Below are 13301 nucleotides of genomic sequence, written 5' to 3'. Positions count from 1 at the left end.
GAAATTCCTGTTATGGCAGTTATCGTCTGATTTTAAAAATTGCTCGGTACCTCTATGTGCAGAGCTGTTTGGAAAATCTGTCCACTTATTTTGGTGCCTAAACAGGAGCCTGAGGTCTTTTGAGAGTCTGGCCCCAGTGTGGAATTAAGGGCAGAACTGCATCCTTAAAGTGTCCCTACAGTTAGATGAGCAGTTCTGCCAAAACTTCGTCGTATCTGCTGAATTTGCTGACATAAAACAAAATTTCATTCCTCTTAGCCCTGCAGATCCAACACAGCTGTTGGGAGAGTGAGCTGCATTCTATTATGGTTCCTGCAACACCAACAAAGCTGGCAGTTTACACCTCATGCTGATGGGAGAAATAGAAAGAGGATAGTTAGATATTGAGCTTCTGAGTGTATTTACAGCTCTGGCAATCAAAAAAAAAAATCTCTTTTGACTAGAAAACTGAGCAAACTGGATCTGCCAGACACTGAGAAGGAAGAAATATGGGGGGAAGTGCACTGGCATTTTTAGCAATTTTTTTAACTTAGCTTCGAATTTTCCTTTCCTTTGTGTCTTGAAGAATAGAAGTTTAGCGCCTGAGCTTCAGAGAAGAGTATATTAGTTGCCACTTCAAAAACCTTAGATGTGAAATAGCAGGTACTTGTGTGCAGAGGTGCCTTTTTGTGAGAGTGAATTCAGGTTTCTGTACCCATGCCCGTACGCCTTAATGTTAGGTCTTGTCTGCATGACAAAAATGTACTGATTTAAATAAATCAATTTAGAAATCGATTGAATTAAATCAGTGCAACCCAATTGTGTGGACACTCTTATTTCAATTTAAGGGTTTGTCTATACATAAATTTGCACCAAAATAACTTTAGCAGTTTTAATTCACACTATGAGTGATTTTGATGCAAATCTATTTATGAACACTCTATGGAATAAAAGTGCCCTGTTTCAGTTTTGCAAGCTCTAAATAGGGTAGTATTGCTCTGAAATAAGTGTGTCCAAACACTGACTTGCACAGAAATAAGTAATGGTATGAATTAAAATTGATTTGGTTATTTCAGTGCAAGTTTGTGTACAGACCTGTCCTAAGAGTGTCTCTTACTGATTTAGCTTAAGTTGTCTCCTTACCAATGTAAGCTAAATTAATATAAAACAGTCTTAAACTGAATAAGAGTGTTCACACAAATTGCACTGATTTTAACCACATATGTTTCTAAACTAATTAGTTACATTGGTAAAAAATATCATGAAGACAAGACCTTATTTATAGTGCTTTGGTATTTTCTATAAATTCTGTTTATACTAAAATCCTTATTAAATATGTGGTGCAAATAGGGTTTTCTTTGCTTGGGAAATGGCCTGCCTAATAGTTACAGTAAATGTATGTAACTAGGTAAGATGAGATAACTATAACTTTAATTCCAATGTATTTTCTTTATTATTTATGGGGTTGAGTGCTTTGTGTCAAAGCAGGAATATTGCCTAAGCAATGGAAGGATGATTGTGTGGCCAAAGGATGGAAATGGAAGACAGGACATCTTGATTTTAGCCACAGTTCAGCAAAACATTTAAGTACATGTTTAACTTTAAGTACATGATTTAGTGCTTTGCTGAATCAAGGTAATTATTTCTAGGTCTGCCACAGGCTTTCTATGTGACCTTTGGCAGGTCACGCAACCTTTCTGTGCCTCAGTTTTCTCATCTGTAAGATGAGGGTGATAATACCTCACAGAGGTGTTGTGGGGATTACCTTCTTAATGCTAGTAAGGTTTTGCAATATTATTATTATTATTATTATTATTATTACAGGGAGTTTATGGAACTTCCTTCCTTCCTTAGAAGTTTTTAAGGTCAGGCTTGACAAAGCCCTGGCTGGGCTGATTTAAATGGAGATTGGTCCTGCTTTGAGCAGGGGGTTGGACTAGATGACCTGCTGAGGTCCCTTCCAACCCTGATATTCTATGATATTCTATGAACTATTTCTAAAGATTTTAAAGGACAGTGAAAGAAAAATTACATTGAAATAGAACTGATTTTGGCTTAATATTTTTCACGGTTATTGGTAGCTGTAGTCATGTGTCAGGAATTATTGGTAGTTCTTTTAGTAAAAGAAACAAATGGGAAACAACTGATCCCTCTGACTGACACTTGCAGATAGTAACTCTTTGTTTTGAGCTTCTAAATGTTTCTGTAGGTTGTTTGCTCTTGAGGAGCTTGAAGCCATATAACAACAGCATAACTCCATACCTTGTATACTATACACTCTGGTATTTCATGGAGTTAATACAAATTATGGAACAAAACTCAGTTGAGATATGTGAACAGAAACATGAGGTGCAGTTCTGTGACATTCTGGGAAGTGTTCAATGTCATCAGCACCTACTGACTTCAGTGGGAGTTAAAAGTGTTGAGCACCTTACAGGATCAGGGTCAGAAAACACCACTTGAAGGTCATCCAGCACGTTCCTCTTGCCTGACCTGTTCTTGAATCTCTGTGGAGAAGGTGCATCACCTTGGGGAAGCTATTTCACTGCCCAGTTGCTCCTACTGTTAAGAACTTTGCCCTAATATCTAGCCTTATCTTAAATGGGGACTATTATACTTGCTTTCATGCCAAAATCTGAGTTTACATTTCTGTGTTCTCTTGCAAATATTTTGGCCATCACTAGCCCTCTAGCAGAGCAGGGAGCTGCATTCCTTACACAGCTTGAGGGACTGATGATATCATCAACTGTGCAGGTGAAACAGCAGCTCTGAACTCAAGTGTTGGCAGGCAAGTAAAGGAAGAAAATATTTTCCATATTCCTGTCTTTCTAATGTAATGTGTTTTCCCTTTAAAATGTTTAATGCTCCAAATACATTTAGCAATTGTGAAAGAACCAGCTATATTGCCTTGAGGACTGGACTCTTTTATGCACAGAACACATATAGCATTGGGCAGCAGCAGCAGTGAATGCTTCCCCAACCCTATCCTATCTTATGTTCCAACCCTGACTTGAGGGATCTCCTGTTGGGTGAGAGGGGAGTTCTGAAGCCCTCTGAAGAGGGGTTAATTAGTGCAAATTGAGGTGGTGGTTATTGTGAGTGGAAATTGGATTGTGACACCAAACTTATGTCAAATCACCAAATAGCCAACAAATGATAATATTTTGCCATTTAAAATGTATAGTATTCAGTCATTTTAGACTGTCCATAAACATTTTGTTACTGATTTACAATCTTAAATGATTTACTCATTTAAGTAGATGAAACTAAGAAGCTTGTGAGTCCATGTTTAAAGTTGATATGCTGCTCTCCCAGACAAAGTCCAAAGTGTGGGCAAAATGTGCCTCATCCAGCTCACATGTGTCTCGTCCAGTATTTCTGATTCAGGTCTTCTACTGGACCCATACAACATACAACTGTGGTCTAGAAGACAGAGCACAGAGATGGGAATTAGGTGACCAGGAACCTCATTCTCTGGGGAATACCTTGAACATAAGGGGTTCCCAGGATGGTGTACAGCTGCCAAAATGAGTCTGTGCTGTCTCCCCTTCCCAGCCCCTGACATTGAGGGCATGGCTAGAATTTACTAAGGTTCACTTTTCTTAGGTAGTGGGCGGCTCTAGGAGAATGTTACAGTTACAGCAGCCCTGAAATTGCTTTAATTTAAGCAGGAGGCTGGGCAGGTCCCAAGCAGGGCCAGGAACGTGGTAAGAACAAAGGTGTTTTAAAGCTACTTTGCCTGCCACCTGCCATCCTTATTCCTGTGCATGGTACAGGAATGAAGGAACAGGCTATTGAGTTTAATCCTGACTTGCTATGTGACCTTAGGCAAGTCACTTAGCTGCTCTGTGCCTCAGTTTCCCCATTTGTAGGAAAAGATTTATCCACCTTTTTAAATGCTTTGAGGTCTGGGAAGAAGGTTAGTCAGTGTAAGTGTTAAGTGATTTTTTTATTACTGCTTTATTACCATCCACTTCTCTGGCTTCAACATGGCTGATCCAGCCTATTATCTGGTCCTTTTTTGATTGCTTTTAACAAACATGTTTTCTCACTATTCCCCTCCATTCTCTTTCCCTGGTTACGCACCTCAGAGACAGCTGTCACGGGGTATGCTGAGACTGGCAGGTATATATTGGCACTTTCTGGACTGTATCTGACCTTAATGATAATGAGACTAAATAACACTGACCAGAGGAAGTATGGAAAAGCAGAAGGTTAAAGTAGCAGCAAGGTAACAAGGAAAGGAAATGTGGATGTGCCAGAGGGGCTGACAAGTTCTGAGATGCAGAAAATGGTAGCATATGAGCACTTAAAAAGATAAAATACTACAGTGCACAAGTACCAAAGAAGACAAGAAGCAGTGTGAGCTGGAGGAATCTGGCAAGAATAATAGCCCCTTTCTCTGGAAATGGAGAGGTTGTGTGGAGAAGCAATTTAACAAGGCAGGGAACACCACAAGACAGCCAGACATGGAAGATCTGTGTCTGGGGATATTTTCAACAGATTTTTATAATATTTTGGTAAAACCCCAGCTGGAGCTGAAATAATGCAATCAGCTCTGGTTGCTGTTCAGTTAATAATAATTAAAGAAAACACAAAACAACAAACTTAGCTTTTGAAAGATTTATAAAGGAGAATCCACTTAGGTCCAAGGAGTTGGAAGTTCAGTAATAATAGCTGAAGACTATAACTTCAGCAACGTTGGATGAAGAGTACAGCCCAACATAAGGTGGAGGAATAAAAGGTGATTTAAAATTCTGGCTCGTGGAGACACTTTGGCCTTGGGAAAAAAACCTCTCCACTGCTTCTAACATCAGTTCAGCTGAACTGATGGCAGGAACAAGACTCTTGAGTCCTTAGCTAAAATGAGTAAAAATAAGTAAATAGTAAATAAGTAAATAGTAAAAATAAGTCTGGCTGCTGGAGCCTATGGCTCTAGGACCACCTGTGGTGCCTCTCTTAACAGAACCTAGGAATCCTCTCTACAGACACAGAACTTAGAGCACTCCTTATGGATACGTGAAGTACTACTGCCAGACAATGGACCCCAGAGCTCCTCTTTTGGGCTAGCAGGTGAGACTCTTTTTCCCTGTAATGGAACCCTTGCTGGCTCTTGGTTTCCTGAGGCTCTGCTTATATGAATCTTTTTTTTTCTCCTGATGAATAAGTGGGCTCATGTCTTTACTGGGAGGAAGGATCCATCTAGACAGCAGTAAATGTTCCTGGATGCATTGGACATTATGAGCAATTAGAAACAGGAATTGCTCCAGAGTCAAGTTGTGAGAATAAACAGGAGCTTGAAAGGAGCTCTGATTGCAACGGGAGGAATGTGTGTCCAGTCCCTCCCAGTCTGGAGGAAACTGGACAAGAAGCAGGAATGGTAATCACAGAAGTTGCAGCAGAAAGAGATTTAAAACTTCTTTCAGTGCTTTGTTTACAACACTTGATAAAGTATCACACTGGGACCTGCCCCCCCCCCCCCCCCCAGTGAAAAGCAAGGATCAGAAGATTGTAGAGATTTCAGATTTGTCAGGTCTGATTTCAATGTCACCTGGGTCAGGATTCAACTTTCCTATAGTATATCAAATCTTAGCAGATTTTCTCATGGACACCCTTCTTCTAGTTGCGATCATGCAACATCCCTCATGCAAATGCACCAATAATAGGAAAGTGGTGATGGATCTTTGATTGATCATATTGAATGAACTAAGGCTACAATGTTCAAACTAGGATGCCTAATTTTAGGTCAAACCATATTTGGTCCCTCTGAAAATCAGGGCACTTATGCGAGTACCTAAATATTAATATAGGGGCCAGCTTTAGAAATGCAGGTTTAAAAAATGTAGCACAAGGTTCTTAAAAGAAGTTTGTGGTCAAGGCCCTAGGGACATCTTTAGAAGCAGATGGCAGTAAGGAGGTCAAATAGCACAATGTGACCTAACAGCTCTTTACAGACCACCACCCAACTTCTCTGCAGGCCACAGTTTGGGAGTTGCTTGCCTAGGCTGAGCTATTCAACAAAACCTCACCTGCTATTAGCACTTTAGCTGAGGCCATAAACACAATCACTAAAGAAGTTTTCTGTGGGATCTGAAGGGGGAATCACTTTCACAATTCACATTTTAACTCCACAGAGATTATCACACTACAATGACAGTCATTAGCAGCAGAATCCACCTGGAGTCCTGTTACAGGGTTTCTTGCATCTTTCTCTGAAACATTTAGTGCTGTCCACTGTCGGTGACAGGATACTGGACTCTGGACCAGTGCTCTGATCCAGTATGGCAATTTCTATGTTCCTGTGCTTCCAAATGAGATCACTGCTTTGCTTTGCTGTCAGCTTCTACCCATTGAGATGCTGCTGGCAAATTGCAGGATATTTCACTGTGATATGTCACCATCAGCTCTGTTAAAACTTTTCTCAATTAACAATTATTTAATTCATAATAAGAAAAGAAGGACTTGTGGCACCTTAGAGACTAACAAATTTATTTGAGCATAAGCTTTCGTGAGCTGTAGCTCATGAAAGCTTATGCTCAAATAAATTTGTTAGTCTCTAAGGTGCCACAAGTCCTCCTTTTCTTTTTGTGAATACCGACTAACACGGCTGCTACTCTGAAACCTTAATTAATAATGAATATTTTGTACGTCTATTCAAGGATTTCAAAAACTTTACAAACTTTCATGAGTTAAGCCTCACAGTTCTACTGTGCAAAAGATTAAGCCAGAGGCCCAAAGTCAGAGATGAAGCCTGTGGTAAGCAGCTCCACCGTTGTGCCTTGGATTTCTATGGCTCAGCAAACCTACACTTATTCACAGAGGTTCATACTACTCCATTCCCACATTCTTATCAGGAAGAATCAAGAGGATGGCTTGTGAGAAGCTGACAGCTTACTCCACTCCCAGATTCTTCTAGCACAGAGCTCTATAGGGAGTGAGTCAGTTTACTCACAGCCAGTTACTCCTTTCCTAGCATGAGTCATTTATTTACTACAGTATGGTACAAATCTTTGTTTTTTCCCTTATCGGTCTTTTTTTTAAAGTTCTCCCCTCCTTCTGTCTCTGTAGTTAAGGAGGGAGCTTCACTTACAATAGGCAGTCTCTTCTCTACTAAGGAAGAGGGGCTCATATACCTGAGGCTGTCTGGAAACCTTTGGGTGACATCACACCACCTCTGTGCAGATTCATCGTTTGTCATGGAAAAACCATCCACCCCCACACAACTTCCTTCCTCCCAGGGCTGGCAAAGAGAAACTGTCTGTTCTGCCATCACTGACAAAAACAGCCTTGAAAAACACCCCCACGCCCACAGCCCCTCCAACACACACAAATAGAAGGAGGGAAGAGGTATAAGATGTGAATAATGTAGTTCTGTTTTCTTCAGACATGGATCCTGCTGTGCCTGGGCAGCGTGGCTTGCCTCTCTTCAGGGATCTGGGTCACACAAGGCCTTTTTGTCCTGAGGCTAATTCTGGCGCTGGCAGCCTCACATCTGCCTGCCAGGTGAGACAGGTCACCAGCTGCAGGTAGAACACATCTGGACTGTGGAGGAAGCAAAGCCGGGTACAAACAAACACAACAACTTCGCCGTAGCAGGCGATAGGAATTTGGGTTAAAGCCCTCACCGAAAACCCATGGGTGGAATGAACTGTTGAGTCTGGTGATTAATGGCCCTGCTGGTGTTTATGAGGCTGTATGAAAGGCAGGTAACTTGCAGAGCTTGGAACGTACATGTTTCTGGCACAGCTTGACAGTCACTGGTGGGGAGCGGCAGGCTGACCTTTCAAACTCACTGCAGCAGAACCACTGCCACCTGGGCTCCTCTGGAGCGATGGCAGGCCGGGAGAGGAGGACGTGGTTGGGGGCGCAGGCGTCTGTCTGTGGGTGTCCTCCACTGAAGCCGGGAAGGGATAGAGAAGCGCGAATGGAGGGCGGGCTAGGTGGCTGAGACAGTGTGTGGCATGAGGCAGAGGGTGTCTGGGGTGGCGTGACCAGATTGCTGGTTTCCTCCCCTATGCGAGATGGCGGAGGGGGAGAAGGATTTGTTAGCAGGTCTGTTAGTGTGTTGGGGGGCGAGCAGGGCTGATGAGCAGACAGGAGTGTGTGGGGGGGGAGTGTGGTGTTTGCCTTGGCTACCTGGGGAGTGAGTTTAGCTGGGAGTGGGTGAGGATCTGTCTGGTTATTCCTGCCGCAGAGCTGCCTGGTGGGGTTGAGCAGGGGATGGCGAAGGATGTTTGGACAAGAGGAGCCTTTGAAGCTGGTCTCTCGCTCCTCTTCTCTGGACCCGCTCCCCTCCTCCCCCCTATAAAGTCATTAGGCTCTGGTGCCAGCCCTATCTCTGCTCCATCTCTAGCTGCTCCAGCCAGTGCATTCACAGACCTCCTGCCCTGGGGGAACGGGATTGGGGGGTATTATATGGGGTCCTTTTGAAGGGGAGGACTATTTTCGGGAGGTGGGGGGGGGGCTGTTCATTTGCTGCCGTAGAGGCCAGATCATTTCCGAAGCGGCTCTGCATGACAAAGGGGAAGGAGCGAGTTTCTCCCTTTGATCTGCCCCCTGCCAACCCCACACACCTGCCTGTGCGCCCTCCCCCAGCAACAGAGACCCGAGGAACAAATACCATGAGGAGGGGGCTGTCTCTGGATCCCCACCTCTCGGGCTGGGGCTAAGTAACTTGGAGAGACTCTCGGATTCAATGAGGGGGGCCAATAGAAAGAAGAGACAGTTGCGTGCCTGGGGCCAGGGGTATTGCCTCAGGGGTGCATTTCTGCATGGCTGGTGCCTGGGACAGAGTACATTTCCCAGGGGTTGTCACTCTGTATTTATGGGGGTATTATCGCTGGAGGATATGAACGTCAAGGGGAGAAGCATCCTTGAGATGGGGGGGGAGCTTAGCTATGGGTACCCCTTAGGTGCTGTCCTGTCCATCCCGACCCCTCTCTGCAGAGCTTCACACTGAAGGTCAGTGAGTCTGGGCTGGGTGAAGGGATGCAGGTTTCCACTGTCAGATCGAGCTCTGCCCCATCCACTTCTGGAACAGAGGTTTAGCCAGCAGCCGGCTCCTTTGCAGTCAGCCTGGGATGGGATCAGACCCTTTGCCCCAGTGAATCCTGTGTCTCAGAAGGAGCTTCATCAGGCCAGGTCTTTCCCTCTGGGGTTATTACAGCCCCCAGGCCTTCTGTTCGACCCCTGGAGGGGTCTTGCTTGAGGCAGGGAGGAGAAAGACCCGATGAAGAGGGGACTGCATGATTCACTCTTCTCCCACCAGCCTTAGCCCCATTAGCGGCTCTGTTTTACCCTTTGCTTTGCAGGCTCTCCTAGTTGCCCTCATTCCTGGAAGATCTCCAGGCGGCTGGCTAGGTGGGGAGGGCTGGATGGCACCCTACTGAGCACGTAAAGAAGGGGTGGGGGTGTAACGGTAGCTATGTAAAAAACATGGGGCGGGGGGGGGCTGCTGCTTTCCTTTCTTTTCCTCTCCTCTTTCTTCTCTCCAGTGCACCCTCTCCCCGCTCCCCTGTCCCTTCCTTTTCTCTCTCTCCTCACACTCCCTTGTCCGTCCCTTTGCAAGGCTCTTCCCTCCCCGAGTGTCACTAGCCGACAAACCCTGGAAGTGTTGTGCATTCCCAGGGACCCTGGCGTGCGGACCAATCAAAGGCAGATGGACACTCATAAAAGCCCTGCAGGTCCCTGAGTGCTGCCGGCCGGTCACTGGGGAAGGGAGCAGGGCGGGGGAGGGGTCTGCAGGCAGGGCTGGCTGTGCGCAAGGGGTCCCGCTCGGAGAGCTTTGGAGCAGAGAGAAGTGGGAGGGGGCGCTCGGCTTCCCCGGAGCAGGACCCTGATGTGATCCCCGCACGCCCGTTGGACTCAGGCCCCTCTCTGGGGGCGCTCTTCGTTTTGCAGGGAGCCTTGTCTTGGAGACTGTCGCTTCAAGGGCTCTTGCAAGGGCGCCGGAGCCGGGAAAAGCGCACTATGACTGGGACGAGCCTGCTGCTCACCGTCGCTCTCCTCTGCAGCTGCACCCAGCTCCTGGCGGACGCGAATTCCTGGTGGTGAGTCTCCAGTCACGGCTTTCCATTCGTTGCCCTCCTTTGGGGTGCGGGTGACTTTCCAGTGTCACGACCCCCCCCCGGGCTCTGTAAGGAAGCGGGACTTTGCAGCCCGCGAGGGGAGTCAGGGCTGCTCTTCCCCCGGGCTCCAAGGGCTTTGTGCCCATATTCAAGTGGAAATCGACGGGTTTCGTAGTTTTCTTGCTGTACCTGCAAGAAATCTCCAGATTTCCCCCCCACACACACACACCTTGGAAAGAAACACACGTTCCTTCCCCACCCATTCTGCTTGAGAGAATTTCAGGGAGCTGGGATGATTGCCCCTCTGCGGTAAAGTCATGCGAAAAGGATCGTTAAGGGTTTCCTATTAATTGTCCAACTCTCGACAAACCCCTCTCCTAGACAGAGGAAGATTTCCCGAGTTGGAGGCAGCGCTTATTGGCAGTTCATAGAAACGGGTTCACTCCTTTTTGCAAAGCCTCAGCCCACCCCCTTCCCCATCCCGAGTGTCTCTCTATGGTTTAACTCAGGTTACAAACGCGCTGTGTTTGTTCCTGCCAAAGCCTTGGAAAAGACTAGCATCCTGTAGAGCCGTATCAGAGATCTGCCCCCAGCCTCAGCCCTGGGCTGGCAGGAAGGTGCTGGCACGGGCACTCTATTAGGCGTGGAGACTCTTCGAGATCGGAACTCGCTGATTATTTTTTTGGTCTCTCCCCCCCCTTTTTTTTTTTTTGATGTTTTTCTCATTCCAGGTCTTTGGCTATGAACCCAGTTCAGAGACCTGAGATGTACATTATAGGAGCCCAGCCTGTGTGCAGCCAGCTCCCCGGGCTCTCCCCAGGCCAGAGGAAACTCTGCCAGCTCTACCAGGAACACATGGTGTACATCGGAGAAGGAGCCAAAAATGCCATCAAGGAGTGCCAGTACCAGTTTCGGCAGAGGAGGTGGAACTGCAGCACCGTGGACAATACCTCCGTCTTTGGCAGGGTCATGAAAATAGGTAAGGGGGCCGGTCCGAGGTGGCAGCAGAGGGCAGGATGGGGAGTGGGTGCCTGGGAAGCTGTTGCGCGTACTCAGGGCGATGTAGATCAAGGCTGATCTGTTCAAATCCACGTTTAGACGCAGGGCCACCCAACAGCGGAGGTTCGAAACCCCCGTTGAACGAAGTGATTCCGTTTCCTGAGATGCGCTGAGCGGGGGAGCGCGTAACCCGTGGCGTCCAGCAAGGCCACCTCTTTCTGTCCGCGCTGGACCAGGGGCACCGGCCTGGAGGGCCCCCCGTAGCCCATTCCACTGGGGTTTAGTTGGGGGGAGGTTTTTGATTGTGTTTATTGGTGGAGGGGGTGGCGAGGGACGAAGATAAAAGCAGTAACCGCCGATCCAGGTTAACCTCTCCAGAGCCCCCGGTTACAGGGAGCGCAGCCCTGCAAAGCGGGGAGATGTGGACTCCCTGGCGTGGGAGCCCTTGTTTACCTGGGAGGGAGGTTTGGACAATTCCTACCCCGCTGGCGGTAAGAGGCGCATTGACGGGCCATTGCCGCGCTTGACTCGAGGTGTGACCGGCGACATTGTCCCCGCTCCTTTTGAAATGCAATCCTCCCATGGCAAGGCACTGAGAAATCCGGCCTCAGTTTGATGTGTCCGACCGCAGGACAATAAAGAGAAGGTGTTAATGGTCGTAGGCCACCCCCCACCATCCCGCCCCTTTAGTCAGGACGCTTCCCACCCCCACCCACACAGCCAATTATTTACTATTGAATGACCCAGGCAGCACTAAGCCCCCCCCCCCGAATTATGGGCTCAGGGATGCCAGTTAATGGGGCATGGGGTGAATCCTCGGTCTTCAGCACCCACGGGAGTGGAGATTGCTAGCTAGGCTCCCTTGGACGCGGCAGGGGGAGCAATAAATGCAGCTTTAGCTTCTCCCTGCCCCCGAGAGCAGCCCGTGTGTCTCTGCTCTGAAGCAGGCACTGGGAGCAGCAGGCTCCGACCCGCGGCTGCAGAGCGCAGGGGCTGCTAGCGGAGCTTTGCGTTTACAGACTCTGTCCGAAATGCTCAGACACCGCGCTGGAGGGTTGGTCACTGTCACTGAGCCTGCAGATTGCCAACCCTGTCAAGCCCCGGCGGATTCTCCCTCGCCGTCCACCCCGTCCCATTTCTCTGCCTCTCCCGGACACACCCCTTCTGATTCCCCCTCCCTGACTCATACTTTCAGCCTCCCACACCGAGTTGCCAAGGTCCAAAGTATATCTGATGTGGCTAGAGAGAGAGAGAGATGACAAATTCATAGAGGACAGAGCCACCAATAGCTATTAGCCAAGATGGTCAGGGTGACAACTGCATGCTCCAGGTGTCCCTAAATCTCCAACTCCCAGAAGCAGGGACTGGATGACAAGGGATGGGCATGGATCACTCAATAATTTCCCTGTTTTGGTCACTACCTCTGAAGCATCTGGCACTGGCCACTGTCAGAAGACTGGGCTAGATGGGCCATTGGTCTGACCCAGTATGGCGGTTCTTATGTTCTTGAGTCACTGTGCGGGAAACAGGACTGGTGGAGGGACAGGAACCTAAAGCGCTAACATCTGCCCTCCAGGGAATGAAAAGTGAATCCACCATGAAGGGACGCATCTGAGGATGGAGCTCTGTAATACAATAACAGGAACTATCCCCCTGCCACACCCCTTAGTTTGTATGGGCCCTTGATGAGCATTGCTCAGCTAGAGCCAAAGCCTGGGGTAAATTTTGGCTCCCAGAAGAAGTTACAGCAATTCCACAGGAACAAAGGCTCAGAAAGTGTCCCACGTAGAGACGGATTCCCTTCCCCTTTCAGTATCTCTCCATCCATCACAGTCTTGTCCATGAGTTAAGAGACAAGTCCAAACCAGGGTAGGGAATCAGAGTGAATGAAAGGGAAGCAAGGGCCAGAGGTGAAGGAAAAGGGGGTCAAGGGATGAATAGAGGACACAAGGAGGGTGGGGGTTATTGGGGAGAAGGAGCCAAAATGGATAATGGAGAAGGGGTAGAAACAGAGAAAGGCCCTCTCTCCACCCTTTCAATTACAATGATCTTGGTAACTTTGCCCACTCTTTGGTTTTGGTGGTAAAACAGTGGTGGCCTGTGTGAGTGTCTGGTGTGGGTGTGGTGGTAGGTGTCTCTGATATCTATGGTGTGTGTGGTGCTGGGTGTCTGGTGGCAGTATTGGTGTAGATGTTTCTGGTAGTTATGATATGGGTGGTGGTGGGTGTCTGTGGTAGAGAGGGTGTATTTATGCGT

The 13301-nt window shown here is 47.6% G+C and overlaps 1 protein-coding gene across 4 annotated transcripts in view; it reads left to right on the top strand.

The window, feature by feature from the left end:
* WNT5B (Wnt family member 5B) overlaps positions 1-13301 on the top strand; it is a 97122-nt gene that overhangs the window by 68603 nt on the left and 15218 nt on the right. Inside the window, exons 2-4 of one of the 4 annotated variants that reach the window (XM_038369018.2) lie at positions 7364-7482; positions 9880-10028; positions 10778-11025. In XM_038369018.2, the coding sequence (XP_038224946.1) occupies positions 7366-7482; positions 9880-10028; positions 10778-11025 (514 nt within the window). In that variant the 5' untranslated portion in view covers positions 7364-7365. Of the gene's footprint in view, positions 1-7363; positions 7483-7897; positions 8032-9566; positions 9663-9879; positions 10029-10777; positions 11026-13301 lie in introns of those variants that run through there. The other 3 variants (XM_043517858.1, XM_043517867.1, XM_038369027.2) reach the window with 3 other exon arrangements.

Source organism: Dermochelys coriacea, chromosome 1 (assembly GCF_009764565.3).
Source record: "Dermochelys coriacea isolate rDerCor1 chromosome 1, rDerCor1.pri.v4, whole genome shotgun sequence".
Lineage (NCBI taxonomy): Eukaryota > Metazoa > Chordata > Testudines > Dermochelyidae > Dermochelys > Dermochelys coriacea.
This window is presented reverse-complemented; position numbering and strand designations above follow the sequence as displayed.